Here is a 27,782-nt window from a genome sequence, read left to right as displayed (position 1 = left end):
AAGTCGAGAACCGTGTTAGCTGTCAGGGGGCAAAATCAGGTGAGTAAGGTAAGTGGTAAGTGGTGAAAAAGACACTTGTTACAACTTGCTACATAATAAATGCCCAAGGTTATGCTCTTCCGCCCGTGATGATTTTACGTCGCGTGCATTTTAAGCAACATATGCTCAACGGCGCTCCGACAGGCACTTTGGGGGTTGCTAGCTCCTCCGGATGGATGAACAGCTCACTGTTTTTAAAAACTATGCAACATTACATTGAACACGCACAAAGCAACAAAGACAACCCATTCCTGTTAATCATGGACAATTACGAAGCGCATATTTGCATAGAAGCCACCAATTTAGCAAAAGAAAATGGTGTTACCATCCTTACAGTGCCTCCTCACTCAACAGGGAAATTACAACCATTTGATGTTGGTATTTTCAAGCCATTTAAGACAGCTTACACGGCCATTCTCCGATTAGCAAATTTTTCGTGTCCGGGCTTGTTTAAGCCGTAATATCATCATATTCAATCATGCACTTTTTTATATATTTTAGATAGCATCCGTACCTAGCTGTAAAAAAAATATTGGCTTCTGTTTTAAGTAATTAAGACTAAATTAATTTAACTTATGTTCAAAAAACCTCTGTTCTCTAATTACCGTGACGTGTCCGCACACCAACTTAATCTTAAAACTTGCTTGTAATTTTTATAGCGTATAGATTTACTTTGATCCATTCAACGTTTTAAACGATATTAAGCAGCGTGTATCGCATAACAAAATATCAACTCAATAGAACCAGTCTACAAATAATTATTATGAAGTAATCGTATGTCCAATGGAAACATCTAATTACCGTAACATCTGCTGTTCTCGAGTATCCATCCCTAAATAAAAGTATTTGGCACATCACTACCGTACGCATCGCGTCTCCTCAGTGTGTGCCGAGGTCCATCAGCAGTTGTATGACTCTCATGTTAGTGTACCACCAATGAAGCACGTGAGTATATAATTACCGTAGCCTTGGTTAAAAACTTTTCTAATTACCGTTGTTCTTATTTTAATACTAGATTTTTAAGATAGACCCAAGTTGATCATGTAAATGGAGACAGTACTTTGGCCTCCGTACGTTGTAATAAGCTAGAATTTGTATACTGCGTCGGTTTTAAACATTTTTGTGTAAATTTATCGTTTTCTAATTACCGTATACCAATTACCATATGTTTATAATTATCGTTGTATGAAAAAGTAATACTTGTTTACCGCGGTTTTCGTAGATTATTATTATCATTGTCCGTAAATATGTCTATATTATATGCTGACCATTCATCAAATTATTTAATTTATAGGATAGGAAAACCTAAAAAGACCAAAGAGGAAGTTAAAGAAAATAGAAGGCTTGCCGCGCGACAACGCCGAGAACGAATTAAAAATGCCCCTTTTTGTATTAGCAATCAAAAAAAAATAAAGGAGAAAGAGGGGTACAATAAAAAAAAATAAAAAAATACTGCCTATCTGCGAAATGTCACCAAAAGCCGGAAGAAAACTCAAAAAAGAAGTAGAGAAAATTTCAGAACTTACTATAAAACACAAAAGGAAAAGGGAAAATTGAAAACAATCGAGGAAGAAGGGACCTTAGATATAGAGGTGCTTGATAACAATATAACAGATCCTCTTGAAACTCTGTCACACCACATCTCAATGATTTATCATATTCGCTGCGCTAAAAAGTACACTAAAAGAGTACAAAATTGTCCCGAAAATCCCAAATCAAAAAAATAAGATAATCAGCAAGACGAAATTTTTCTGCAGTCGACTTCTTTTGAAAAAGAATTAGTTCCCTTGAAAAAGACACCAAATTTTAAACCTTCTTTAACCACATCAACGCCGCGTCCATCTAGTGCTCTCTCATCATCTTCTACTGAAAGTATGTTATTTTATTATTAATCAATAATGAGCATTTGACCGAAAATAAAGATACAAGTGTGAATATTACGGAACGAGCGTCTTCCTTGTGTTCAACACCAACTTCACCATCTTCAAAGATAACTGTCGAGAAACCGATATGTAAAAAAATCTCACTCTTATTGTTATTTAGAAGGCATGTATAGAAAACAAATAAAGAAATGTCATATTTGAGACAAAACAATAGAGCTAAGAAGAGCAAAAGAAAAGTACAGGAAGCAAGCATTAAGACTGAAATATAAAACACGCTACATCCAAAACTAAAACAAAGTCATGATAAAGAAATAGAACCAAAGTATTTACATAATAATAATATAGGGACTACTGTAGAGAAAACCAAACAAGACGTCTAAATTTTTGTAGAGCAAGATGAGATCAGTCGCATTTGTCCTGGCAAGAGAGAATAAATTTCAAGAAAAACGTGGCGTGAACTCATGTGTCTTGTCTTGTCTTGCCCATAGTCACCACGCTGGGCAGGCGGGTTGGAGACCGCAGGGCTAGCTTTGTTGCACCTAAGACGCTGCTGTCCGTCTTCGGCCTGTGTATTTCAAAACCAGTAGTTGGATGATTATCCCACCATCGGTCGGCACTTACAAGTTCCAGGGTGGTAGTGGAACTGTGTAATCCCTTAGTCGCCTCTTACGACACTCATGGGAAGAGAGGGAGTAGCTATATTCTTACTGCCGTAACCACACAGCATATTTTCTAATTACCGTTACATTAAATATAAATATTTTCTAATTACCGTACTCATAAATTTTTTAAGTCTCATTATCTAGAAAACCACAATTAACTGTTACATGCCAAATTAATTATTGAATTCGTATTTTTGATTTGTTTCATATTTTAATGTGTTTCAGTCAAATCAGTGAAAAATAAAAAACGTCACGGTAATTAGGCAAAGAACGCCGAATTGGAGAATGACCGTACAACGCTGCTGTCGACAGTTGGATGATGCGTAATCCCGGGAAAACGTTTTCAATTTACGAGATTGCACAGTGCGTCAAAGAAGCACATATGAGGTCTATGACTCCATCAAATATCTGCAGCGCTTTTCAAGTCACCAACCAAGATTGCAGACAGTGGAGCAAAAGGATTTGTCAATACTTTTAATTTTCGAGGACTCCCAAAAGCTGCGGCCAGGAAAACTGATAGAGTTCCACGTCGCAAAGGTAAATCAATGATTGCTACAGATACGCCTAATAAAGAAATAGACAAACGTCAACAAGAGAAAAGACGAAAACTACATCAAGAAGAAAACAAGAGAGTTAAAAAAAAAGTTTTGCAATCTGAGTCAAGTGATGACGATAATAAACCAGAAAGTAAGAAAAAGAAGCTTGAAAAAAAGCCAAGACAGCGACAGAGAAATGCAAAAAAAAATATATTTCTGACTCTGATACAAATGGAGAGGACAGTAACTTGAGCCTATATTCTGAAGAAGAAGGCTATGGCGACGAAGAAGAAACAGACGAAATTGATCCAGACAACTTTCCTGCTCTTAAAACTACCCCCCTCCCCCCTCCATAGAAGGCAATTTTGTTTTAGTGGAATTTGTTGCCCATAAGTCAAAGATATTTTACACAGGAAAGGGTCTTGGAACAAAAAATGGAACAGACTTTGATATTAGTTTTTTGAGAAAAAGTCAAAAAGTCTTGAATGGGTATAGACTGCCAGATGTTCCGGATATAGCCTCAGTACCCTTGGAAAATATTAAATTGATTTTACCATCGCCCACTATTGGTGGAACCAAACGACAGCAACAAATCTATAAATTTAATCTTGATCTTTGTCGTTTAAATTTACGTTGATTTTTTATTTTTCGGGGTTCTTTTCAGAATAAAGTTCTTCTGTTAATTTGATTAACTTATTTAATGAATGTAGAAGCAGATATTTTTTATTTTTATTTTTAATTGCTGACTAGTTGGAGTTGAATAGTTTAAATGAAAGTTAAAAGACTTGATACTGTGTGAAATTAGAAGACTTGTTTGTACCTACCTCAGTAAAAATTAGAAGTTAAAAACGAATAATATATTAATAAATAATATGTTTTATAGTTTATTTTTAATAAGTACAAAGTAGTAATTTTGTGAAGAGTATTATAGTAGAGGATTATTTTAGTTTTGATTTTTATAATTATAACACTGTTTTGGTAGTTGGGAGTTAAGTATAAAATACTAAACATGCCATTTTGTATAATTATAAGACTGGTTTAAAAGTGCCTAATACTGTGATTTTAGACAATAATTTAATTAAGGCTGGTAAAATTGTACTAAACATAAAGATTATGGTATTATTTATTCAATAAAACTACTTTAATTACTTGAAAGATTTTTCCATTTCATAAATTTCGTCAGTCCGTTGTTACCCAGGTAAAATAGTATGACGATTTCACGTCTTGGTTCATTGTGCCCCACTACGATCCACAGTACCCCATAGCGAGACCCAGTGTAACCCATATATGGGGAACAGTGGATCAATTCCCACTTTTTAAAAAAAACCTTTATCTGTAAAATACTATCCATGATTTTGGAAAAAATATATGTGCGTAGGTAGCCAACATATCATGCTATCAATTAAAATGTAAAAATGTGTTACTAATGGTATTTTTACTACTTAAAAATGTATTAAAAAAAAGGGACCCATTGTGCCCCCCTCTCCCCTACTTTTTTTTGGTTAATTTTATTTTATCAAACTAATATATATAATACTTATTACGAAACGTTATAAGCATTTAAAAAATTTATAATACTTATGCATTTATATCAAAAACTTTCGAGTAGTGTGGCATTGAATTGTAGTTTAGTAATTACGTTATTGACCATGAGTTAGCTTTGAAGTCTATTTATATACATTATAACAAAAAAAAATAGGATAAATAAAGCTTATTTATCAGACTATGTTATTTTTATTCCATAACAACGACTTTCTCGTGAAACGGTTTTGAGACGGCTTTGTATGGGGCTTTCCCATGTGCGTCGTGGTGACTATGGGCAAAACACATGAGTTCACACCATTTTAGGCGCGAATTTGTGGAGGCCTATGTCCATTAGTGGACTGCAATAAGCTGAAGTAAGTAACAGATAAAAAGTGATAGATCCGGTCTAAATATATTATCGTAGGACGGGGTTAAAAGGTACGATTTCGAAGTTCGCACAATAAATTTTCTACATTATCGTTGAAAATATAAGCAATGATTAAGTATTTCTTTACCGCCTCTTTATATTTTACAATTAAGATAAAAAACTTAAAAATATATTTTTGTACAAAAAGATTTTAAACGAAATATAGGTTGTTCCCATTCACCACACACCATTTAAACCGGGGTGAACTTGAACAAGAAAAGGCAAAATAGGAAAAAATGCCTAGGATCAACAAAAATTTTAAAACAAAGTTTTGTAGACACAGTAGTTTATACAGTCCAACAATCTCACTTCTTCATATATCTTGTCTTATTTGTACTTTACTGATGTAAGACAGTTTCATAAAAGCAGGTTATAATAATAGGTTTTTTTATAATTTTATAATTTAGTAGCTGTGCCCGCGACTTCGTCCGCGTCTAATTTAACAAAATAATAATTGTTCAGTTCGCAGTTATTAAAAAAAAGTACCCTAAGTTACTCCTTATTACATCAGATATCCAGTGAAAGTCCCGTAAAAATCGGCCCAGCTGTTTCACAGACAGACAAAAATTGTATAAATGTTTATTTTTTCGAAATTTCTCACTAGTTTGGCAATAGTAAAGTCAAGATGAAATATTCTATTATACGGTAAAATTATACCTCCCTGAACCTAGCGGCTGAAACTTATTTTTATTATTTTTTTATAAACAAATCGTTTGTTCGTCCCGACGTTTCAGGTACTTTACAGCAACCATGGTCACGGGAGGATCATGTGCTTATGTCCAAAACCTAATAAATCGCGATAAAGTCAGAAAAAGTTGTTTCATTAAAATTTCGAAGGTTTTAATTTAATGTAAATTATTGCTGAATTTCATTCCCACTTTTGTCTCTATTGATATCGCAATTCCTATTTCCTAGTAAGGGACCGGCCCCATGTCTACGTCAAGGCGTCGTCGCCGTAACACGGCACGGCGCCGCGCCGTGGCGTTCTACGGCGACGGCGTCGTGCCGTAACATTTCATGACGTCTTGCCGTAGCACGGTGCCGTGGACGGTGCGCCGCGCGCAACTTGACAGTTGATATTTCGCAGTTTGTGTGCTCGGGAGTCCTTGTATGGATATGGATCGCAAAAAAGTTATTCTACTGTTGTTATTAAGACGACGTATGAAAAAGAAACATCCATAATTTATAATTTATACAATGAACCAAAACGGAAGTTATTTCAAAAGAAAATATGTAGCGTTAAAAATATGTGTGCATGAGAATTTTTTTGAATATTTTAGAATGACGATATCAAGCTTTGAAGAACTACTTACCAAGAAAGCACCTCGTTTATGAAAACAATATGTGTTCAGAAAACCTATTGTTTCCATGGAGATGCTTGGTTTAACTAGCAAATTAATTACTTCTTATATTACATCAGTTACCTGCCAGTGAAAGTCCCGTCAAAATCGGTCCAGCCGTTTCAGAGATTTGCCGGAACAAACAGACCAACAGACAGACAGATAAAAATTGTGAACAAATGTTATTTTGGTATATGTACCGTGTATACATGTCCATTTTAGTAAAAAGCGGTATTTTAATATTACAAACAGAGACTAATTTTTTTTTATTTGTATAGATTGGTAGAGTATTTTTGAATATTGTTTAAATTCCGTGACAACGGCTTGTTGGAATTTGAATTTAGGTAAAGGGCTGAAAATTATTTTGTTAAATATTCACAGCACACGGTTTTTGTTATTTTGTTTTTTAATGAATGAATGAATTTAGAATTAATGTCTTTCACTAGTGCCGAATAGCACAGATGATTTCGCCAATGTCACGTAAGATGGAGAAGACACGACGGAGATTGGTCGGTGAATTAGAGGTAGCAACCTCAGTGGAATTTTGAAGACTGCCAAAATAGTAGTTATTATATATCAAACTATGAACCTAAAACAACACAAGCACTAATTATACTATATACATAAACAAGAATATTATTAATAATTTATTTACATTTACACTATAAACAATTAAATAATAGAACAATCACCTAATTTATTTACAATTTAATTCTATTACGTTTGATATATCTACACAAGAATGTGCAATGAGGACTAAATACAAGCATCAATAAGCAAACAATATTTACAGGACGGGGGATTTCAGGGGGAAGGACATCGTAAATAGGGTAAAGGAGTTTGGGACAGTTGAAAAGGATATGGGATGCTGAACCTTCGTCGAGGCCAACATTCGCACAGTGAGTGATCACGCACCCTAATTTTTGCTAAATACACTGGAGTACATGAGTGACCAAGGCGCAAGCGACGAATTGTTGATGTTACCCAGCGGTCGGCATGTCTATGAAGAAAAAACCAAGGGCGCCTTAGAATATTAGGCTGAATGACAGAGTAGTGTTTTTCCTTAACCGATGTTGACTCAAGCTATGCTATGTCCAGGATTTGTCCAGATGAGTTTTCGCCAACGATCGCAGGTCTTGACTTGAGTTAAAAAAATGTTCTAATGAACCAAGTTGAACCGCTGACTTGGCACAAGAGTCTGCAGTCTCATTACCTGGAATACCAGAATGGCCAGGGATCCATACCAGTAAAACTTCTAAGCCTTTATGATAGCATGAGAGTAAAGCCTCCCTTATCTTTAAAACGATAGAAATTCTTAGTTTACTACGAAACGGGTTAGCTTTAATCGCTAACAGGCAGCTTAGTGAGTCACTAAAAATTACAGATTTTCGAATATTATGAGAAAGTGTAAATAAAATTGCCTCCAACAGTGCCACAGCTTCTCCTGTGAATACTGACGAATGAGAAGGACATTTGAATTGTAGGACAATTTTATATTTGGGAATCCAGCAGGCAGCACCAACACAACTATCTGGGGAGAGCTTTGATGCATCTGTATAGATGTGAAGATAGTCTGACCAATTTTGATAAGTCTTTTCTTGAAACTTTGTTTTTGTATCGGATGCACCTTTAACTAGACCAAGATCTGTGATGACGGGAGGGGGATATACTAAAGCTTGATAGGAAGTATTAAAAAGAGAGTTAGAGGGATATGATGCTAGAGGATGGGATAATCTGGTGAATTTAAGAAAGCTGTCTAATAGGCAGGATGGGAGAGTTCTCATACTATTGGAGCAAAGAAGGGAAAGCTCGTTTAGTCGAGACCATAAGGGATGGGAAGAAATTTGGAGAGTTTTAATGACATAACGATCGCACAGATATTTCCTTCTGAGATGTAAAGGAGGGTCAACGCACTCTACTTGTAAGGCATTTGTTGGTGTAGATTTCATTGCACCAACAATAATTCTTGTGCTGTGTGGCTACGGCACTAAAGAATTTAGCCACCCCCTCTCTTCCCGTGGGTGTCGTAAGAGGCGACTAAGGGATAACAAGGTTCCACAACCATCTTGGAACTTAAGAAGCCGACCGATGGCGGGATAACCATCCAACTGCTGGCTTTGAAATACACAGGCCGAAGACGGGCAGCAGCGTCTTTGGTACGACAAAGCCAGTACTGCGGTCACCAACCCGCCTGCCCAGCGTGGTGACTATGGGCAAAACACATGAGTTCACGTTATTTTTGACGTGAACTTGTGGAGGCCTATGTCCAGCAGTGGACTGTATAGGCTGTAATGATGAACAATAATTCTTAGACATTTATATTGAATTCTTTATGGGTTGTCTGGAAGAAATGGCTAATTAGCCATAAGTCCGCCCATTGTACTTCACTGTCTGTAACTATCTTTATGCTTTGTTTGTAATATATTTGTGGTGTACAATAAAGTATAAAATAAATAAAATGAATTCTATTTAACTTTTCTGAGTCACTCTTGTTAAAGGGGTCTAAGATAAATGTTCCATAATCTAGATGACGTCGTACTATTGCATTGTAAATTAATTTTAAAGTGTAAGGGTGGGCACCCCACCAAACACCTGATACTGCTCTAAGGGTATTAATGTTTCTTTCGCATTTTTTAATAATGTAGTCTACATGAGAAAATCCGCTCAGTCTGAAATCGAGAACAATGCCTAAGAATTTGACCTTATCTGTGAAGTGAATGCTTTGACCCCTAATATACAAATCAAAGGACGGGATATTCCTTTTTTTGTGAACACAACTCCGTGGCTTTTAGAGACGGAAAGGGATAAGCCATGGTTCGAAAACCACTGGTCAAGGTAGTGCAAAGCAGAATTTAGCCGAAAAGTAGTATCATCCTGGGAATTTGATCTACGATACAGGACAATATCGTCCGCGTATTGAAGGATATTACAAAAGCTATTAACAGACAGTTCAAGATCGTGAGTGTAAATGCTGTACAGCAGAGGACTAAGGACTAAGCCCTGGGGTAGACCTTTCCAGACAAGTCTGGGGAGAAAAGAGTGGTTTTGGTGTTTAACCACTATGGTTCTGCAAGACAACAGGTTGTAAATGAAATGCACTATCCTCGGAGGAATACTCAGTTGTAGCATTTTCTGCCTGAGCACCGGAAGAAGTACATTGTCATATGCAGAAGTGATGTCAAGAAAAATACCTACCAGGAACTCACCTTTTGCAAAAGCAGTTCGAATGTCTGTTGATAGAATACTCAAACTATCTATGGTGCTCAAACCCTTTCTAAAGCCAAATTGAAAGGGCGAGAGAATTTTTCTGCTTTCCACTATCCATTCCAGTCGATTTTTGATAAGATGTTTAGTAATTTTGCACAAAGTGGATGATAAAGCAATGGGTCTATATGAATTAGAATTTAGTGGGTCTTTGCCTGGTTTCAGAATTGGAATAATTATTTGTGACTTCCAAGGTTTCGGGACGATTCCTGTCGTGAAACAAGCATTAATGATATTCAGAAAATTTTGTTTAACTTTATCATTTAAATTTATTACGAATGAATAGGGAACACCATCTTCCCCGGGAGTAAAGTCTTTAAGGCCGTTCAATGCGCATTCTAATTCAGCGAAAGAAAATGGTGCGTCCCTATGGACTATGGACTAGTATTAGAAACAGACGGAATTATGGGAGTTGGAAAGCTGTCCTTGAAAGAAACATAAGGAGGGGTGAGTTTGTCTGTGAAATCGTTAAGCCATGCCACTGGATCATTGGATGTGGGATTAGCGCAATTAATGGATCGACGAAATTTCTTAAGATTCACCCAAACTATATGTGCGGGAGATCTGGGGGAAAGGGACTCACAGAACTTAATCCAGCTACTTTTTTTCTTCTTACGGAAAAGCTTTTTAGACTTTGCCTCGATATGACGATATTTGATGAAATTTTCAACAGTCATAGATAGTGCCGCCGTATACGCTTGTTCTGCTTCTGTTCTTTCCCTTATCAAAAAGCTACATTCCTCATCCCACCAGGGAGTGGAAGGGTAGTAAATTTTTTTAATAAAATTAATTTTGTTAAAATATTTGTCAGCTGAAGAAATAAGAGCATTATAGAAATGGTTGTAATAAAAAAAGATATTTTTATCATCTACAAAATCCGGAAGACAATCTAACATGCTATCAACAGATGCGGCATAAGAATGCCAGTCTGGATTGTGGAGTTTATACTTTTCAAGGGAAGGGGCTGTAGTGGAAAGTGGTGGGGAACTTTGAATTTTAAGAGAGAGAAGGATAGGATAATGATCGCTGCCGTAGGTAGATGATAGAGTCTTCCAGGAAATTCGGGAAGAAAGAGAAGTAGAGGATAGGGACAGATCAACAGCAGACATGGGATTCTGATTAGGGCAAACCCTGCGCGTCGACGATCCATCATTGAGTATGCAAAGGTTTACATCGTCAACAATGTCCAACAACACTTGGGCAAACCCATCACAAGAATGGCAACCCCACAAAGTGTGGTGAGTGTTGAAATCTCCCATGATAATGATAGGACTAGGGAGGGAAGAGAATAGGGATCGTAATTCGGGGCCAAGAGAAGAGCGAGGATGAGGGATATACAGAGATAGGAAAGAAATGTTGAAGGCTCTAATGGCAACGGCATTTAAATTAGGACTGAGGGAGGGAAGAGGGATTTGGAAGAAGGGAGTGGAGTGCCGGACAAGAATGGCACTATCCGCATACCCATCATTCCTGTCATCCCTCAAACAGGTGAAACCTGGAACCCGGAACCGGGAACCTGGAACCAACCATGTTTCAGCGATGGCAATAATGATGGGTTTATAAAGATTAATTAATAAAAGGAGTTCATGTAGTTTAGGACGTAGGCTTTGGCTATTCCATTGAAGGAAGTTGATTTGAGCCATTGGTAAGGGAATCTAAAATATAGGATAAATGAGAGGCAACGTTGGTCGGTAGTGTCGAGTCAGTATACTTAGTGGAGATTTTGAGATTAAGAGTAGGAGAGGAGGGATTCTTATTTGAGATAAGGGCGCAGCCGTTGGGTTGGGAAGTGGGGCAATTAGAAATAATAGAATCATGAGCCTGTTTGTTGAACCCTTTTCCCAAAAGCAGGTCGGGGACGAGGAGTTCGGGAATCTGTTTTTCTATATGAATGGTAAGGTGACGAGGTAGGTACAATAGGTGGCGTAGGACTGGTCCTTTGGGGGATAGAGGGGGAGTATTTGATTTGAGAAAACATTTCTTTGGCTACTTCTGCATAGGATCTAGTGGAAGGGGGGATACGGGAGGATGCTTACAAGTATGAAATGCTCTCCTCTGCCATGATGACCTTGATGGATTGCTGACGAGAAAACTCTGGACAGGACTTATTGATAGTAAAATATTTGCCTGAACAGTGTAAACATGTCGCATTATCTTCAGAAACCTCACATGACTCACCAGTATGAGGCTGCGCACATTTATAGCACCTAGGCTTTGACCTACACTGAGTTTTTATGTGACCATAACGACAGCAGCTGAGACATTGGATTGTCGGGAACTTATAAATTTCTACGGGCAGGGATGTATGGTAGGAATATATTTTTTCAGGGAGCATTTGCTCCCTGAAAGTCAGGACAACAGATTGAGTACGTACCCAAGTAACAGTACCTTCGCTTATTGTTTTTCTATTTAGACGTCGGGCCTTCATAACCTGTCCACAACCGGAGGGAAGCTCCAAGGACTCAACTAGTTCCTGCATAGACCAGTCTACTGGTACGCCTTTAACCAAGCCGATTCTAGTGATGTTGTATGTCGGTACAGTAGTTTTATATTTACACAAGTCGAGAACCGGATTAGATAAAAAAGAGTTGGCTGCTTGTGCAGAAGTAAATTGTACAGAAATTTTATTTCGTCCAACGTTCTTAACGCCGTCATTAACAACGGATTTAATTTTATTAGTATGTAAGAACTGACCAAATTTAATGGCTCGGGTCGTAGTTCCTGAGGCTGGGTCTGAGACTTCTCGTGAGACATGGACTATGAAAGGACCTTTGTCGTCCTCTGCGTAGCTCTTAGGAGCTTCGGAAAAAGAGGGGTGAACATAAACGGTCTGTATAGAGGGAATAGCGGCTGTAGGATCGCTAATAGTTATTTTTGGAGAGGGATTAGTGGACAGATCATGGGCTGCTAGACGTTTTCTAGAACTCTGAGGATCACCAGGGTCCGGTGGATCCGGAGGTCTGTCTAGGTCCATTATAATTAAAAGAAAGAAGAAAAAAAAATTAGTTAGAAAAAAATAATTTGATTATTCTAGTTAAAATACAAAAAAAAAGCACTTACCAGGACTTACAAATGTTACTAGAAACTAATACAACTAATTACCCACTATTTTAACTAAAAAATTTACAATAAATCCTGATAAAAATAAATTAAGCGACAACTATCTCTCTAATACGTGTGTCAACCATCAATTCGCGCCAAAAAAAAAACTTTTGTTTTGTACACAAACTGCGTAATGAGTGCCTATTTTGACATTTATTGTTGTCATTGACATCCCTATAATAAATATTTTTTTTTCTTAAATATCTCGAAACTCGAAAGTACAGACTACAGACACCAGCTAGTTACAATTCTGTGACAGCATAGCTTATAGTATTTTATAACTCTGCTAATCACGAAAAAGAAAAAAATTAGAAAATTACTAGCTTTTCTTATTCCGTGCTGCTAATGATAGTTAAATAATATAAAAATGATAGTGATAGGTACTTAAAAACATATAGATATTGATCTTTTTTATTAAAATAATTTTTTTGAACATTTTTATTTTTCAAAATTCATAGAGCAACATGTCAAAACTGAAAGGAATATAAAACATTTTTCAAATTTTTTAATCTTAGCCTTTATAATTTATAATACTCTTACCCAAAGAGCAACACGGAGGGGAGTAGCCATGTACAGGCGTTCCCCTCTGTCAAGGTATAAGGCCAAATGGCCATATGCAAACAATAAAACTAGTTGCTGCCGCACTGATCACTAGACTAAATCTAGTTGCGCGATTGAATCAACGTCCTTCAAAAAATGCCAAATTGTTCTGTTTTTTACTGCAAAAAAAAATCTGCCACGTCAAATTTACTAAAACATGGCGCTACCTTTCATACTTAAGTATTTTTTAATCACATTATTACTTGTATACTTCTTTTAAACCTTTTTTAAACTTAAAAATTACAAATATTATCGTTTGTGTTGACTCGATTTGTTTACCAACACAGGCCGCTCGCCCGCATACAATATGCGGATCGGTCGAGCGACTGATCGGAGTCTATTTCCGAGAAGTCACTGTCGCCGAGCGATAGTGTTGTTACCGGTTTGTTTGTAGATGGTTATCGATAAAAATGGCAAAGGCAAAAGAGGAGACAGACATTTTTGAGATTTTGATTTATTTAAAATATTATATTGCTAGCTTTTTTTAATAAACATAGTTATATAATAAAATTGCATTAAATCAAATATAATACACGTATTATGAGTATTAATACATTTTACTAAAATTACTTAATGTGAACTTCCACCATAATGTTTTATATAAAAATTTGGCAGGTTTTCTAAAAATCCAAATTTAAGAGATACATGGAAAAAAATGGTAATAACAGATTAACCTGGAAGCCCACAAAAAATAGTGTAATTTGTTCAGATCATATCAATACCGCTAACTTTTAAGTGTTGACGAACAATAGAAGGATTAGTCGAGGGCACCAAATCAACACTAACGCCACACTGTTTTTGTCCCGTAAGTTTTTTTTTGTCTCATGAACAAGGTAATCAAGATATGGTTCACATTAGTGATAGTAGTGAAATGAAGCTTAGATTTATCAACTTTGAAAATGAACAATGTCCATCGTTTCAGAGTCATCAACAAATCATTAAATCTAGCAGATGACAAGCTATCATCTTATGATGCCATTAGTGTTACGCTCCCTACTCCCGATTCGTTGACATCACCGTGTACATCATCAACTCCTTAAAATGTATGTTAAGTTTAAATCGTTTATTGTAGACTGGCATTGTTTGGCACAACAACGTTGCACCAAACGTATTGTGACATAATTATAATAGTTAGACATAGGCTGTCGCGACACTTTTTAACTGACTTCCAAAAAGGGGAGGTTTTCAATTCGACTGTATTTTTTTATGTATGTTATTTCAGAACTTTTGACTGGGTGAACCGATTTTGATGATTTTTAATTTAACAGAAAGCTGATGTTTATCATGTGGTCGCGTTTAAATTTCATCGAGATCTGATAACAACTTTTTGAGTAACCTTTGATAACGCGTATATATTACGTATATTGTATTACTTGTCGATGTAATTGAAGTCAGTTTTGTTTTCGTTTGCGAGCAAATACAATAATTGTTGATAATGATGTGTTGTACAAAGTCTTACTAAATGATATATTTCTATTATCATTAGTTTTTGCAGCGTACGCAATGTAAGGATTTTTTTAGATTATTTTTTTTATCCCTTGGGTTACATTATTGGAGTTTTAGTAAGGATCCCTAATATTTTTGAAAATATAGTATAACCTATGTCGCTCAAGGATTATGTAGCTTCTCAACGGTGAAATAATTTTTTGAATCGGTCCAGTAGTTTCGGAGCCTATTCAATGCTAACAAACAAACAATAAAATCTTTACTCGTTATAATCGTTTATTTTACATGAAGATGTTTGATTTGTAGTATATAATAAATTAAGCCTATTTTTATAATAACATCTTACCTTTGTATCACTTTAAAACCCTTATTTCCCTAACCGAGTACTTAAATTTATCGATAATGGATATCGACAGTTGTTACAACCATGGCTGTAAGAAACTTGTCAGTGTAGTTGTGGCGTGTCATTATACTGTAATGACACAGAATGTATCTATGTGTGTGTGAAAAATGTAAGTGTGATTTTAATTTAGTATGTGTGAGTTTCGTAGTGACAGACGATTATTTTTGTGTGGGAATTAGATAAAGTGTGCATGTGTGTAATTTCCCCCCGCAGAAAATGACAGACAATTTTGTATCGGTAGCAGACGCAATGGCTACTCCCCTCCGTGTTGCTCTTTGACTCTTACCTTTATATACTCTTTGGTTTGTAACTTTGTAGTACGCTCTAGCCTCTATCATCTATGTAAGTATGTAGGTATCTTATGTATGTATATAGTTATGTTTCTGTGTTTCTATCTGCCAGCTAGGGCTGCCAGATGTACGATTTTAATCGCACTCATACGATTTTTTCGCATTTTTACTCATATACGATCGCTAGACCAAGATCGTACGCAAAATGTATGATTTTTTATATTCCTAAGTACCTGGAAGCATTCCATAATTAAAGAAACTTCATCCACCGGCAAGCATGACTTTCGGAGTATTCCCCAACTACTTAACGCGTGCCTAGATCTTTTACTTAAATGAAGACTCTTTGAAAAATCATTGTATTTGTTTGTTCATTTGCTTCTTTGTTATGTTTTCACCATTATAGTGCAAATTGTGAACGAGCATTCAGCGAAGTTAAGTTAAGCAAAACAAAGCTTAGAAATTGTTTATCCAATGATACAGGTAAGGGCACATTATTAGTCAAGCAATTAATAAGAAGAAACGAAAATTATACGAAATTTAAGCCAACAAATTCTTTTGTTAAAATATATAACCACAGAAAATTTTGTAAGAGTGTAACAAATAGTTTTATTGCATTTATTTTCTAAAACTAAACACATTTTGATAATTTATAATAAAAAATTAGAACTTAGTCTTAAAAGGCTGTACGATTTTTTTATTTCAAAATTTCCTTGGCAATTGGCATACTTTTTTTTTGTAGTTGGCGTATTATCACACTTTTTTGCACCTGGCAGCCCTACTGCCAGCCCCAAACACCGCCATTTTGATTTATTTGCGGAGACAAGCAGTGAATTTTTCTAAACGTATCTAGTAAGTAGTGGTTTTTATTTTAACCTCTTTGAAATTAGATATTCCATCTTGAAAGTACAATAATGAATAATAAAAATAACTACAACGCAGACCTTTTTGAATATATTAAAGTAAGTGAGGATGAAGACGATTCGAATGCGGTGGAGATTCCTTGTGAATTGGATGGGACCTTATTATTATCCACGCTAGTGGCACAATTTCCTGGTGCTTGTGGTCTTAAATATCGCCATCCTGATAGTAAAACTATTCGAGGAATTCGTCTAAGTGATGGCAAGCTACATCCTCCTAGTGAGACCGGTTGGGGTAAGCAACTATTTGTCTGCGTTTTTCCTAAAGAAAATAAACGCAAAATGGAAGATGTGTCGCCAGAAAACTCAGCAGCTAAAACCAAACGCTTAGAAAAGAAACTTACATGTTCCGATTTGATATGCCTTGGTTTGCCATGGAAATCTACAGAAGAATCAATAAAACAATATTTTGAAAAATTTGGAGAAGTTGTAATGGTTCAGCTTAAGCGTGATAAAAATGGACTGTTTAAGGGCTTCGGCTTCGTTCGGTTCGCTACATACGCCTCACAAATGCGAGCACTTGCTCAGAGGCACAATATAGATGGTAGATGGGTTGATGTTCGTATTCCAAATTCAAAAGAGGGAGTAGTGCCACAAATGCCTTGTAAAGTTTTTGTTGGAAGATGTACTGAAGATATGACAGCAGATGATCTCCGGGAATATTTCTCTCGATTTGGTGAAGTAACAGATGTGTTTGTACCACGACCTTTCAGAGCATTTGGATTTGTTACTTTTTTAGATCCAGAAGTCGCTCAAAGCCTATGTGGTGAAGACCATGTCATAAAGGGTGCTTCAGTTTCTGTATCAAGTGCTGCACCAAAAATTAAAAGCAAATCTAATTCCAACTGGAAAGATGAAAACTATGGACAAAACAATTGGGAAGGCAACCGACCTGGTCCATCTGGAGGGTCTAATAGCGGTGGCAGCAATAGTAATATAGATAGTTTAAACATGCAAAACTTGGGCATAAATCCAAATGGTGGACCACCAGCCAATTTTAATTTACCAATAAGTCTTGTTGCAGCAGCATTAAACCAAGCTGGATGGGGTGGGTTCTTGGGTGGTCCGGGTAATTCCGGGCCAAATAATTGGCAAGGTGGCCCTCCCCAGGGTAGCGGAGGTAAAAATTGGAATAATAATCAAAATTGGGGACAAAATGGACCTCCCCCATCATGGAACCAAAACAACAATCCAGGATGGAATAGTGGGAAAAATGGCAATTGGAATCAAGGAAATTGGCCAAATGGGCAAGGTTGGGGAAGTAATGGCGGGGGAGGTTCAGGGAGTTCAGGGTCTAATAGTGGATGGAATAACAACAAACCCCAGACATGAGGTGAGCGTACACAGTGTTTGTACCAGAGATGATTGTGTGGGGAGGTATCAAGTGTTTAAATATTATTAGTTTTAACAATATTGTGTGAACATTCTTTTCAAAAATATAGTTTTAGTCATAGTATTATCATACAATTTAATTGTAAAAAGCTTAAAATGATTGTAGTAGATTTAAGATGACCTTTGTTCTGTGTGTCATTTGTGAAATGGTGTGATATGAGAGACATTGAATTAATAAAGTATGTATTCTGAGACGGATGTTTCACTTGCATCGTTGGGTGGGTCAGTTGTGTATCATTGAAGAATGATAGATTTAAGGGTGTAATGATTCTATACTGTTATTATTTATAATTTATTGTGCAACTGAATTGGTTGAATGCATTGATCTCAATTCTTTAAGAATTGAGTATGAATGTATTTATGATATTGAGTGAGATAAAATAAGTATATAAAAGACCATGTGTAGCAGATGCCTTGGTGTCTGTGTGAGTATTGGGCGAGACGTGTTTACTCAATGCTCCTGGATTTGTACAAGTACCTTCTGAGTACGACTGCGTCAAAGTGGTGAGTGTGTTGCAGTAAGGGTTTGATAAGTGACGTTAATTTTTGTATAAGAGGGATATGTTTTTGTAGCTTTTAAAATTCAAATAATTTTATTTCAAAGCTGTTTTTTAAAAACGAGTATTTTAGATTAAAATTGTTAGTCTTAGTAGATTATATAACAGATTAAGGGCCTGTTTTTTCTGTTTCAACAAATGTTATTGTACCATATATATGGGTACAGATACAATCATCGCCAATAGATATAAAAATAGTCAACAAAAAATTTCATAAAAATTAGTCATGCAATTCCAGTGGAGTTCAAACACTGTAACACGAGGTTATTATGTAGTAGACTTGTATTTTACCATAAAACTACACTTTTCTCTGTCAGATATTTGTATTGGCAATCTGTGTATCCAAAAGTTGTAGTTTATTAGTTGAAGCAGGCCCTTAAGTCTGCGAAGTCTATTAGTAACTTATGTGGAAGATTAAGTTTATCAGCTACTAGTGAAAAAGGCCCTTAACATTGTTTTGTCTTTTGTAGATTGATATATTTTTGATAAATTTGTTTAAAAAAATGGCCAGTGTTCTAATGAATTGTTATTTACAGGATAGCACTTGTAGATATGGGAAAATGGCATAAAGATTTCCAACTTTTATTTAGACAAGAAATTGAAAAAAAAAGTGATGAAAACTAAAGGTATTTAATATTTTAATAACAACTTAGCCACACAAGAGTACAAAATATATACCAAATGATGTTAATGAATAGTTGGTTTTTTCTTATATTTTATCCACTTCTCTATAAAATGCTTATGCTGAACTTTTGTTATGTAAACTAATTTACGAAATATGTTTTAAATAAAGATCCTTCATTATAATAATACAAGTTAATATTATGGATGATAGAATTTAAAATTGTTGGTTTTCTCTTTGGAATAATTAGAATAAAATTAAAGTTTTAAAGAAATTTCCCAACATTGAAACTATTTTACCATATAATTTGGATGTACTTTTTAAATACATTCCTAATTTTATTAATAATTTGCTAAAAATTCAATTGATGTTAATTTTATTATTATTTTCCATTACTATTTAAATAATTATTTCCCTTAAGTTGTAGAAATTTCTGTGGAGTGTCTCATGTCCTAAAGTTATTAGATTGATATTTTGATCCTTCCACAACTTTTTACTCAAAATCTTCTACAGAGATGTATGTTTAATCCATCAATGTAAATCTGGATACTACTTTTTTATTTACTAACTTGTGAGATCCAAAATAAGAAATAAACGTTTAGTAAACACAAAATTGTACATTGAATAAATAATTAATTTTACTTGAATAATTATTTATATTAAATGTTTTATTTCAGATGCAAGGAGCAGATAATGATCAAATTGAAATGAAAAACAAAATTAAATTTTTGTTACATATTTTTATTAATAAAACATTGTTGAATGAGTTTCAATAAACTTTTATATTTACTCATAAATGTACATTTACTTAGGAAATCACAAATAAAACTTCGTACCACAAGCATTACAATTTTGTTTTTATATTAATATAGGTACATGTAAAACCTAGAATATTATAAACACTTGTGGCGTATCACAGCAAGCATATTACAAATAATAATAATAATATACGTGTTAACTTATCCCGTTTGTCCATTGCATATTTGTTTCTAGTAACATAAAGACATTGACCATATATTTTAAGAATATTACACAGAATAATTATTACTTAGATTTAGGAGACTAATATGACTAAAAACTAAGAGATCTTCAATGATATACAAGTGTTTAGTGAACAAGAATATTACTAGTTAATATAAAATGGTTACCTCCATTACAACCATTTTAAATTTTTAGGCAAACACACATGTTTTGAATAAAATATTTGACCATTTTAAAGATAGAATTATTGTATGGATATTTGTATAAAAATACATAAAGGAGATTAAGGAACATTACTTAAATTCACTCGAGAGCTTTCAACTTCGGTTTTTAACCAATAAAGCTAAAGCACAATCGCTACTTACTACAACTTGTTAATATTATTTCAATATAACACATTTCCCAAAAATATATATAATATAAATGATGATAAGAAGAATGACGAAAGATATAATTCGATATACCTAAAAAAAAATACGAATTTAATCGCTCTTTTTTTGTGTCAGTATTTTGTTATTTATTCAAATTGAATTTTGATTGCGCAAAATGTAAAGCTTAAATTAAAATATTCGACAATTGTTTAAAACTAAAAATCAATTGAAAAAATCTATGTAACAAAAATCAAAAACTCTATTTTTCCATCCTCAACCTGGACTTGGAAGGATCATAGGAAAGTAGATAAAATCAATGTGATCTTGTATTTTCGGCGATTTTTTGAAACATTAAGCAATTTTCATAGATCATATTTTTATGCTTTAATTAAAAAAAGTGAAAATCGAACCGATATTAATGTCATTTAAGAAACACTTTTTGGGCAAGAAACGATAACTGTACTTATATTATCAATAAGAGACAGAAGATCTACTAGTTAAAATCAGAAATAGCTGTACTTGCAAATTTTGCTTGCGATGCTTATGATGTTGCAGACGTCTATAGGCTACGGTAACCGCTTACAATCAGGAATAATGGAAAGTTACTTAGACCGAAATAAATAAATATAGTATGAATTTACTTATTTATCACATTGCCTTAACATTAATAATTATTGCCGTTTGGCTGTTGGGCACTGTGATAAAAACTAATGGGGAGGTCATAAAAGAGGTATTTTCGTTCTACCTACCCTAGAAAATGAACACGACACTTTTTTTAAATTAGAAGGATCTTATAGTAAAACCTTCGTTATATATATATATATATATATATATATATATATATATATATATATATATATATATATATATATATATATATAGCTAACAAAAAACAATGTTGTCAATTATCTTTATTAATTCTTTCATAGTTATTTAAAGCATTTAAAAAATGTGGATTTGGTTGCCTTTCATAAATATGCAATATTGAAAGAGACGTGTAATACACAAAATTACATTTTATAAACGAAATCATATTTTAATGTTTAGTGAATAATTTGTAATTTATAAAAAAAACTATTATGGTTTCAGTTATTTTCAGTCTTGCTGTTGTTTTTTTATCAATATTTAAGCCTTATTATTTGTGTGTGCATCGACAGGAATTTCAGGTAATTTTATTTAAGTGTAAGTAAATTAGATATAAGCCGACCGATGGCGGGGTAACCATCCAACTGCTGGCTTTGAAATACACAGGCCGAAGACGGGCAGCAGCGTCTTTGGTGCGACAAAGCCAGTACTGCGGTCACCAACCCGCCTGCCCAGCGTGGTGACTATGGGCAAAACACATGAGTTCACGTTATTTTTGACGTAAACTTGTGGAGGCCTATGTCCAGCAGTGGACTGTATAGGCTGTAATGATGAAATTAGATATATCTAATTAAAAAGTTAAAATCGGTCTCTAAAATAAGTTTTTAAAGTGTCAATTAGTTTAGTAGTTCGAATTGTCCCTTTCAATACGTATCGCTTTCATAGAACCTCTCTCCAACACAGCTTTTGCGATAAATACTACTCTTTTTTTGTTTTAATTCTTCAGTCCTATAGGTGACAAGCATTACAAATAATGCCCGATCGATTTGAATATTTCTATAGTTATTATATATATAACTAGCTGTGCCCGCGACTTCGTCCGCATGAAATTTAACAAAATAAGTTATTGTTCAGTTCGTAGGGTTATAAATTATATAAATTTCTAAAATAAAAGTACCCTAAGTTACTCCTTATTACATCAGCTATCTGCCAGTGAAAAATCAGTCTAGCCGTTTTAGAGATTAACAGGAACAGAGACAGACAGACAAAAATTGTAAAAAATGTTATTTTAGTTTATCGACGGGTCCTACGTATAAGGGCCCAATGTAACAATTTAAGCATTTTCACTTTTTTGTTTTAAATGCTTCCTTTTAGTTTAGTTAATAAGTTGCGCTTAAAAAAATACACATTTATAGGTGCAAATACTATATTTTACTGTAGTAAAAGGGCTTATCTAACATAATTTTAAACGTATAAAGGATAAAAAGTTATTCGAGACTTGTACGCGGGGGAATCCCGCGTCTTTGTTTATTTCAACGGCCGATCAGTCAGTTGAGCGCTTCTACGACACATGGAACGATATCGCACTGCAATAATAGTTAACCAATTTTTTAGTTTTATATATGTTATAAGATCTAACATAAGCAAGATAACGTCCAAATACAATTCTAAATACAGCAGAAGTCAGAATTTAGTCAATTTAGCAATTCACCATAATACATCTATAGACCCAGAAATGATCAAAAGTATTTGTAATCACGTCAACTCATTCGAACCGGTTGATTCACACTATTGTCGTAAATAAAGTAATTAACTTTATTTAGGCGGATTATTAAGTTTTACTCAAATGTTTAATTTATATAAAGAGTGGTTTGATTCAACTAAGTATGGTACCAAGTGCGAGTCATTAAGACAGTATAGAGATGTGGTAAATAAAAATATCAATCTGTCATTTTACAAACCCAAAAAGGATCAAATGTCATGTCTGTATATCTTATAAAAATAGTCCAATAACTCCGGATATAAAAGAAAACTGATAATCATATCAAGAATAAAAATTTGTCTAGAGCTTTAATACAGAAGATAAAAATTACGCACAAAATAACCCTAAACCATTTTGTGCTACATTTGATTTACAAAAAGTGTTACTGGCTCCCAGTGGTGGAATTAGTTTATTTTATTATTGTAAGCGTTTGAAAGTTCATAATTTATCCGTGTTTGATATCGGAAATTTGGTTGGTACCTGCTATTTGTTGAATGAACAAATAGCTATGAATGGCTCAAACGAAATAGCTAGCTGTATTTACGATATTATTAAACTTAAGACTAAAGAAGGCTGTGATGACTTTAGATTTTGGTCAGATAATTATACTGGCCAAAATAGAAATAGGATAATGTTTTTTTATGTACCTCTATGCAGCTAACCAGCTTAGTATTGGTGGTGGTTAAACTTATTTTCTTTGAAAAGGGACATACTTACACAAAATGAAAGTGATTCCATACACGCCACAATTGAGAAAGCTTCAAGACATAATAATATTTATACACCATCTGAGTGGAGTTCATTAATAAGATGGGCTAAAGCAAAAGGAGCTCCTTATAATGTTATAGATGTAGCACAAAACACGGTTTTCGACTTTAAAAAGATGCAAGTAAGTGTTTGTTTTAACTGGACTAAAAATTCAGAAGGACGAAAAGTGCCTTGGTCTAAAATCAAACAGGTTCGGGTCACTAAACATGAACCATACATCCTGTTTTACAAATTGGATCTATATGAAGATGCTTTGGAAAACCGCATTGACATTTCTAATTTTTCTGTTAGGACAAGACGACAAATTGCAGACAGATCGGAAATACCTTTAAAGTTATGTTATAATCAGTTATTATTACCAATCCATCCATCCAAAAAATATTTAATTATTTTTTATTTTTTTATTAAAAAATATTTAATTGATTTAGGTATGTCGAAAAAATACTATTCCACCAGTTGATTATACGTATTACGAAAATTTGGTTGTATCTAATGATAGTTCAATGATTATTACCAGTGATAATGATGACAACGAGTGATTTTGTTTAGTTTTTTGATGTTTATTTTTTGTTAATCAATTTGTTAATTTTTATTTTATTATTTTTTCCTCTTAGATCGTGCACTAAGAATCTCTAATTATGTTTAATAAGTTTTGATTTTACGAAAAAGTATAATTTGTTTTTCTTTTGATATTATTTTACTTAACTTTAATTATCAGTTTAGTTTGAGGTATCTATAATTAAAAAAATGATAATAATCATAAGTTTGTTGACTTCCAACAATACAATACAATAAATACAAATACTCTTTATTGTACACTATCAGAGAAAAAAATTTACACCGAAAAAGAAAATATAGACATGTACAAAAGGCGGTCATATCGCTAAAAGAGCGATCTCTTTCAGACAACCTCTCAACACAACATGACAAAAGAATTAGACGGCATGGAGGTGTACATACATAATATATACAAATAATACGTAAATATACACATTACACACACACACATATATATATACACATACACACATATATATCAAATATATGTAAACATAATGTATATAAAAAAAATATAAAAATAGGAATATACATACGACAGAAGAGAGGAAGGACCGGCTAGTCATTGTCAGTAATATATATTTGTAGTAAATTATTTTATAAACTTATAATGTGACTCATAAGTTTAAATAGTGTTTCTTTAAGTAACTTTAAGTGTCTAGTGATTGTGCCCGCCTTATATTTACGGGTAAAGCATTTCACAACCGAACAGCTTGTACCGAAAAAGAATTGGTATAAAAAGAAGCATGAGAGGGAATTTTAAGAATAAGATTACTATCCGATCGAAGAGACCGGTCGTGACAGTTTGATAGTAGCTCAAAGCGCTCTTTTAAATAGGAAGGCGTCTTTGGATTAAACAATACGCAATAGAGAAGTGAAAGAATGTGAGTATTCCGGCGAAGTCGCATTGGGAGCCACCCGAGCTTTTTGCGAAACTCAGAAATGTGGTCATATTTCCTAAGTCCAAATATGAAGCGAATAGAAAGGTTTTGAATACGCTCGAGTTTATTTAATTGATCTTCCCTGAGGTCGAGGTAACAGGTGTCGGCATAGTCGAGAATAGGAAGAAGGATGGATTGTGCCAACGCAATCTTGGTGGGAATTGGCGAAAGATTTCGGAACCTACGAATGGATCTAATAGCAGTAAACATTTTACGACTAATTTCCATAATCTGTGAATTCCAGACTTTTTCTTTGATTTTAACATTAATTATTGATTATTTGATAGCCATTCCCTTAAAAAAACTTCGATAATCCTATAGAAAAAAAGTCTAATTGTTTTGTTTCTATATTTGTGACCTAACTGAGGGTTAAGAATATTACGTAACCAAATAAGATAACGTATACTTATACGTTATCTTATTATCACGTCAATGTGAAATATTTCATAAAAGAATTATATTATTATCATTTATTTATAGTTATTTTATTATTGTATTATAGTTATTTATTCATTTTAAATATTTTTTTATAAATATGAATACGTTCAAAATTTTAAAATACACATTCTTTTAATTTTTTTTTTGCCGAGTAGATCGACCAAAATGACTCATTGGCCTTTTTATTATTATTTTTTCAATATAATCAAAATAAAAAAAGTCGCGTATATAGGCATATCTAGTTATCTACATTAACTAAAAAATCAATAATATACAATCAAATCAACCTAAATAGAAAAATGAACATTAGATGTCATAGTAACTGCAAAATTTCAATAACATAAGTTGAAGCAGTTAAAAATTATATCAAATTGAAACTTTGAGAGCCTGTATTGAAAAGCTGTCAATATTCACTCTGGTCCTTATACGTAGGACCCGTCAATATGTACTGTGTATACATCAATATGCATTTAATAAAAAGCAGTTATTTTAATGTTACAAACAGACACTTCAATTTTATTTATTTGTATAGATTTTAATGAAAAATAATGACAACTTGAAAGGGTGGCAACAGCATATCTTAACAAAAATGTGCTTTGTTATACAGATGGAATGTTTACGTTATAAAAGTTGTTAATCTGCAAGAATTAGGAACGTATTATAGAAGTGTCCATTGAATATTCCTGTCGCAGACCCGTGATATCATTTTTTATTTCTAATACGCCTGTACACTTTCCCCTCCAAAACAATCTAGAATTTTGTCGCATAACATCTTAAAGTATTAAATCCAAAATAGCATCGGAAAAACAACACTTTTAAGTATATTTCCACAAGATACTAATTACGGTATTTATGCATGTTTATCAAAATTACTCCGAAGTAATTAACGAAAATACACTTGATAATATCTGTTTACTACAAAATATTTATTACCGTCTACTATCAAATAAATCGACTATAATCTTAAAAGATTATATTTTTTTTATACAGACATTATTTTATTCATTATTAATAAAAAAATCAAGTGACGTAGTACCTAGAATTTTATTGATAGCGGTATATTTGTAGTAGTACAAATTATTATTATAAAAATCAAGTATTGATATTTTAAAAGCCCTTAAGAATGAATCTTAATCATACATAACACAGACTAAATTGACAAGAACTCTTATTTCTTCTTCTATTCTTTAACCTTTTCTTTTTTTTAAATTCACCGGTGTAAAAAATGTTTACATTTCTGGTAAGTAAGACTGGCCCAGAAAAAGAAGTGCTCTGTACTGCTCGAAATCTGCGCCGAATTTGGAGGGTCTGCCAGCTAAATCAATTTGGAGTTCGATTCAACGCATCGCGTCGCAATACATAAGAAATATACTTGACTTTTTGCAATTTACTCTAAATTTAATAGGCTGACGAGCCAAACCAACTAAAGAGATATGGGTTCAGCGCATTGTATTTCAATATAAGAAAGATTCTTTGAGTAGTTAAAAAAAAGAAATTTCATTTGCAAAAATCTTTTTTTTTGGAATTTACTAAAATTAAGGAGTGTCCGGACCAACGGTTCAAAATTCGGATTCAGTTCATCGAAATACGTAACAGTAGATGGATCTGGTCAACAGAGTGTGGGTATAGAGCACTTTTTTTTGTGTGCCGGTGTAATTAAAGCCATTTCCTTCTATTGGGTATTGTGAAAAATGTAAATTTGGATCTATTTTAAATATTTTTCTTATCATGCTATGGCTCGGAAGACAAGATTATAACGACTTTTTAAAAAAAAAATACATTAATATATTGTAGTAATTTTTTACCATTTGTGAATAAAAGATGGACCGAATGTTTATTAGATAGGCCACGAACTTCAGCCGAACTTTCAGAGAGAAAAAATAGTTTAAAATTTATAAAGTAAAAATGTTATAATATCCAGAAGAACGCAAATTTAATTTATTAGATTATTATTGATTCTGAGACTCCGCTGTCCGTCCTATAATAATTAAAGTACCCCCGTACCAAAGAATATATTTTCGGTGTTATTATTGTTATATTTAGTATTGTTATCCCTTTACGTCCGTACGAAATCCATCATGTGCCAGTCCGACACAAAGTAATAAAAACAATGGCTTTACAGAGTCATAAGTACAGGCATTTAACTTATTGTTTATATTATTTGTTTATTTTGTAAAGATAAAGCTATTTTTTTATTGTGTTCAAGGTTCGGAATTAAAAACAAATTTCCGCCGAACACTAAACTTCAGTTAAACCAAATATGAAACGGGTTTCGGCCCATCACTAAGATTAATTAATAATGTTTAAATTGAATAAAAAAGGTAGGTGGGTACATTGCTGTTGAGATTAATTAATAACTTTAAGATAAGTATTA

General features: G+C 33.7%; 1 protein-coding gene across 6 annotated transcripts in view; it reads left to right on the top strand.

Annotated features, from left to right (window-relative positions):
- Positions 1-19,851, top strand: part of LOC123664043 (TAR DNA-binding protein 43-like) — a 29,274-nt gene extending 9,423 nt beyond the window's left edge. The window contains exons 1-4 of one of the 6 annotated variants that reach the window (XR_006744759.1): positions 16,248-16,365; positions 18,235-18,329; positions 18,919-19,008; positions 19,682-19,851. Coding sequence is in view for 2 of the 6 variants with exons in the window: in XM_045598671.1 (XP_045454627.1) it covers positions 16,428-17,765 (1,338 nt within the window). In the remaining 4 variants the exon portion in view is untranslated. Of the gene's footprint in view, positions 1-16,247; positions 16,366-16,389; positions 17,767-18,220; positions 18,330-18,918; positions 19,009-19,681 lie in introns of those variants that run through there. The other 5 variants (XR_006744758.1, XM_045598671.1, XR_006744760.1 and 2 more) reach the window with 5 other exon arrangements.
- The last annotated feature ends 7,931 nt before the right edge of the window (positions 19,852-27,782 follow it).

Source organism: Melitaea cinxia, chromosome 2 (assembly GCF_905220565.1).
Source record: "Melitaea cinxia chromosome 2, ilMelCinx1.1, whole genome shotgun sequence".
NCBI classification, from domain to species: domain Eukaryota; kingdom Metazoa; phylum Arthropoda; class Insecta; order Lepidoptera; family Nymphalidae; genus Melitaea; species Melitaea cinxia.
This window is presented reverse-complemented; position numbering and strand designations above follow the sequence as displayed.